The sequence below is a fragment of the Triticum dicoccoides genome, chromosome 3B (assembly GCF_002162155.2).
Source record: "Triticum dicoccoides isolate Atlit2015 ecotype Zavitan chromosome 3B, WEW_v2.0, whole genome shotgun sequence".
In the NCBI taxonomy this organism is placed as follows: Eukaryota; Viridiplantae; Streptophyta; class Magnoliopsida; order Poales; family Poaceae; genus Triticum; species Triticum dicoccoides.
This window is the reverse complement of record NC_041385.1, coordinates 76,022,132-76,026,521: the sequence shown is the minus strand read 5'-3', so window position 1 is coordinate 76,026,521 and position 4,390 is coordinate 76,022,132. Positions and strand designations below refer to the sequence as shown.

The window sequence follows — 4,390 nt, the reverse complement described above, 5'->3', positions numbered from 1 at the left end:
TTCATCTGCTATTCCTATATATGGTATTCCTGTGGGACCATCAACACTTCCCGGCCCTACAACATCGAGCTTAATGTCCATCTTTTCCAATCATTTGACAACTGATTTTTTTCATCCATTCATTTTGCTCATGTCTTTTTCAGATTTTTCCCACTCGTTCTCATGTGGCACAAAAAAGAAAGAAAAGATTCCAACAAATTAAAAGATTCTAGCCAAGTGAGCACTGGTGACGTGACACGGATGGACACGCACGTACGGCAGGGCCCTTGCATTCATCATCCCTCTCGTCACCGGCGGCCAAGAATTACAGAGCCTGCCATGCACCGGAGCACCTCCCGCCTTTATAACCGTACCCATCGGCTCCACCTCGGAAAATTTCAGTTCTCCTCCGTCTCGACCCACCTTCCCTTCCCTTCCCACTCACCTTGCCCTGAGTCTCTGACGGAGCGTTCGGGTTGTGATGACGATCGAGCTGCAGTCGAGGCCGTCGCTCCCGGCGCCGGCGGGTGCGCCACCGCGCGCGGGCACGGGGCTGCCGCCGGGGTTCCGGTTCTACCCGACGGACGAGGAGCTGATCGTGCACTACCTCCGCAGGCGCGCCGCTGCGGCGCCGTGCCCGGCGGCCGTCATCGCGGAGGTGGACATCTACAAGTTGGACCCGTGGGAGCTCCCGTCGCGGGCCGTGTTCGAGGGCGACAACGACGAGTGGTACTTCTTCAGCCCCCGCGACCGCAAGTACCCCAACGGCGTCCGCCCCAACCGCGCCGCCGGGTCGGGGTACTGGAAGGCCACCGGCACCGACAAGCCCATCACGGCCGGCGGCGTGCCCGGCGGCGAGGTGGTCGGCGTGAAGAAGGCGCTGGTGTTCTACCAGGGGCGTCCCCCCAAGGGGCTCAAGACCAACTGGATCATGCACGAGTACCGCCTCGCCGACGCCCACGCCGCCGCCGTCGCGCACACCTACCGGCCGCCCACGCGCTTCAAGGCCTCCTCCTCCATGAGGGTACGCATGCATGTCTCTCTCCATCTCTGTTTTGGTAACCGCTCGAGATATTCGGTTACCGCGCGGTTACCACGTTTATCGCTCCCCCACGATAAACACTCATACCGAGCAAAAAATCCCGATTTTTTTGAAATATTTGAATTCAAACGATCGCCTTGTAGTTAAATAAGCTGCATCTGTGTTTTAAACAGAGAACTTATCGTGGCCCAGTGGCAAAAGGTGTTTTATCGCCAGACGTTGGTCGAGGGTTCGACTCGGGCTACGCACTGCTTTTTTAAACTTTTAGAGATGCAAAAGTGTTTACCTATGAAAAATTCTGGAGAAGACAGGGATCGAACTCGGGGCGCCTGAGCAAGGGATAGCTGCGGGTTGAGAGCCACTACGGTAGAACAACCTTACTGACTATTAATAGTCAAAGCTCATATATCTAACTCAAAAAAATTGAATTCAAAATTTGGTTTTAAATTTCGTCCGAATTTTTTTCGGTAATTCGTGGTTACCGAGAATCTCGGTGCCCCTCGAGAAAAAAATCTTCACTTGGGATCCAAAACCTTGCTCTCCATCGTAATTTCATGCTTTATTATTTCTTCTTGATCACACATGCAAGCATGTTTTCTGCGGTTGCAAATGAACGAAGAAGGCATCTCGTTGGAGCTAGCTAGGAATCTTTTGCTCTCTTCTTATTATTAGTTGCGTGTGTGTGGATGTCAGTGAGTTAAGCTCGAGCAAGCAACTCACCCTGGGTCCCTGGTCAATGAACCACTGTCCTATTAGCTATAGTTTCTTTTACCCATGGGATCTTCTTTCTCCAAGAAAGAGACTTGCATTATCACCCTTCAACCTACAACCTACTAGCTAACCTAGCAGCTACCTGTCAAGCGACTGTTTGTTGCAACATACACGTGTGCTTCTGATTTTCCTTCTTGTGTGCGTGCATGCGTGCAGCTCGACGATTGGGTGCTCTGCAGGATCTACAAGAAGCCCAACCCGCAGCAGCTGTCGCCCTTCTACGAGCCGTCGCCGTCGCCATCGTCCATGGACGCCAGCCTCGGCCTCGGCCACCACCACCACCATCAGTACCAGCAGCAGCAACAGCAGCAGCAAGAGGACACCTCCTCCTCCTCCCGGATGCTGCCGAGGAATCCTTCCGTCTCCGACTACCTCGTGGACTACTCCGCCGTCTCGGAGCTCTTCGACAGCATGCCGCCCCCACCACAGCCGGAGACGACTGCAAGCTCCGCCGGCCAGTTCTTCCTCGGCACCACTACTGCTGGCGCCGGCGACGGCGAGGCCAGCACGGCGCACAAGAGGCAGGCGACGGCGGACCGCAACAACGATGGTGAAATGTCGTCGTTGCACGCTTCCAAGAGGTGGTTGGGTAGCGATGGGTCCATGACGACGATGATGAACGGCGGCTTCTCCATATTTGGACCAGACCAGCCTTCCCAGCAGGATAGGATATGATCCGTGCTACCGTGTTAATTAGGGCTAGGAGAAAGCAAGCTAGCGACTTAACTATGGCCACACTAGTTGATTATTCACTATTGATGCCGATCGATCAATGGATCGAGGGGGATAATATTACTCATGCATAATTTGTAGATCAGCCTAAATTAGCACAGTATATTGTGTAAAGTTAGTGTAACATATTATAGGCCGGAGTAGAAGAACACAATTATGTCACTAGATAGCTAGAACTGATTGTAGATGCATGTCTAATTTGTGTGTATATGTATATGTAGGGTGAACTAGGGTGTAAGTTGTGAACATTCATTGAATAAAATTCTTATTAGTTTCAAATTTCTTTCCTAATTTATTGCAATCAAGTCTTGGACTCTTGGATGAATCAATTCGAGCTTGGAATACTAGCAACTTATTATGCATGCTTTATGTTAAGGAAAAGAGACGTGCATAATTGAAGTGCAGGTACTTTAAAATAAAGGGGAGAGCAATGGCTTGTCTTTTGTTCTACTGCCAGAAAGGTTGGATTCCTTGGGAAGTCATCGCACCCAAGGAAAGACGAGTCGATCGAGAGAGACACCCATGTAAGTATGTAGACGAACACGCAATAAGCTAAGCTAGTTTGAAAAAAGAATAAGTAAAAAAACAGTTAGAAAAAAAAGACATCTACTGATATTCCCATGCATGGACACCGATGGAAGCCAGTGTGTGTCTCGCCTAAAAGAGGTCGGGACCACAAAATTCTAAAAAGACAAATCCAACTATGAATAGTATCAAAAATCAAATTACAAACACCATCATGGTCGAATTTCTATTTTTTTTTATTTTGCTTCTTCATACGTAGGTTGAATCGATTTCAGAATTTTACACAATGTACAAACATATATAATTGACTCACTTAATATTTTAAGAAAAATGAAAATCATAGACTGGTGATATTGTGCATTGGCAGCACCGGGAGTGCTTGGGCACTAGATATCCTCTCTATGTTAACATACGCTCACCATTTGGCTTTGTACAATGACACACCATATCTAATAATTGTTTACATTTTGACACTCTATCGATTTCCTACTGTTGATAATATGCAATGCATATTTGGGTCATTGAAGATATTTGTAAGCAATCAAGAACATCAAGATATTTGCCATGGAGGATACTAGAGAAGTTATTCATGGCAAAGATAAGAAACTTCTAGATCATTTGGAGATTACATGGGAGTCGATATTTCTTGCAGTGTTTCTAGAACAAATGTTTGTATAAGTTGTGTGGCAAATTGTAGAGAACTCTAGATATAAGATATTTGTATGGTTTTTTCTAGGGTTATGGTGTAGGGTTTTTTATGGTTGCCACCTGACACCAACCCAATGGTCATGTTCATCTCTAGATAGGGGTGGCCACTCCTCCTAAGATAAGCCAAGGTAAGCAAGGTAGAAAGAGAACCAAGATAATTTTAGGAGTTGCTATGAATGAGAATGGTAGATAGACACCAATGAAGTTTGTACCAGAGCCACCACATGGTGGGTTCCCTACAATTAGTATCATACCAGAGGCACCTGGGTCTACATATATGAACATAATGCAGCTTGAATTTGCACAAATGCAAGCTGGGGATGTGAAGAGCAAACTCACGTGGCACATAAACACTAAGATTACATGTTCATGAATAACAACATTAGGTTTGGGGTTTAGATGGCGTTAGAAAAAAATTCACATTGGGGCCACTCAGCTGTTTGGCGTCATGCTCGTATTTGTACACACGACTCAATTGTGAGATCTATTCAATAAGGAGAAGATAGCAATGCCCAATATCACTATCTATTTCGCGTCCACTCCTATGATGGATGCATCGCCCTAACAATATATCTACACTTTGTTTGCTATATTTACTAGTACAAGTTGTACAAATAGTTAAATGTTATTAAT

The 4,390-nt window shown here is 46.9% G+C and overlaps 1 protein-coding gene across 1 annotated transcript; it reads left to right on the top strand.

The window, feature by feature from the left end:
- Positions 1 to 400: 400 nt before the first annotated feature.
- Positions 401 to 2,807, top strand: LOC119274811 (NAC transcription factor 29-like). Its single transcript, XM_037555530.1, has 2 exons — positions 401 to 1,003; positions 1,949 to 2,807. The coding sequence occupies exons 1-2, from the start codon at positions 461 to 463 to the stop codon at positions 2,465 to 2,467; spliced, it is 1,062 nt and encodes a 353-aa protein (XP_037411427.1). The 5' UTR covers positions 401 to 460; the 3' UTR covers positions 2,468 to 2,807.
- The last annotated feature ends 1,583 nt before the right edge of the window (positions 2,808 to 4,390 follow it).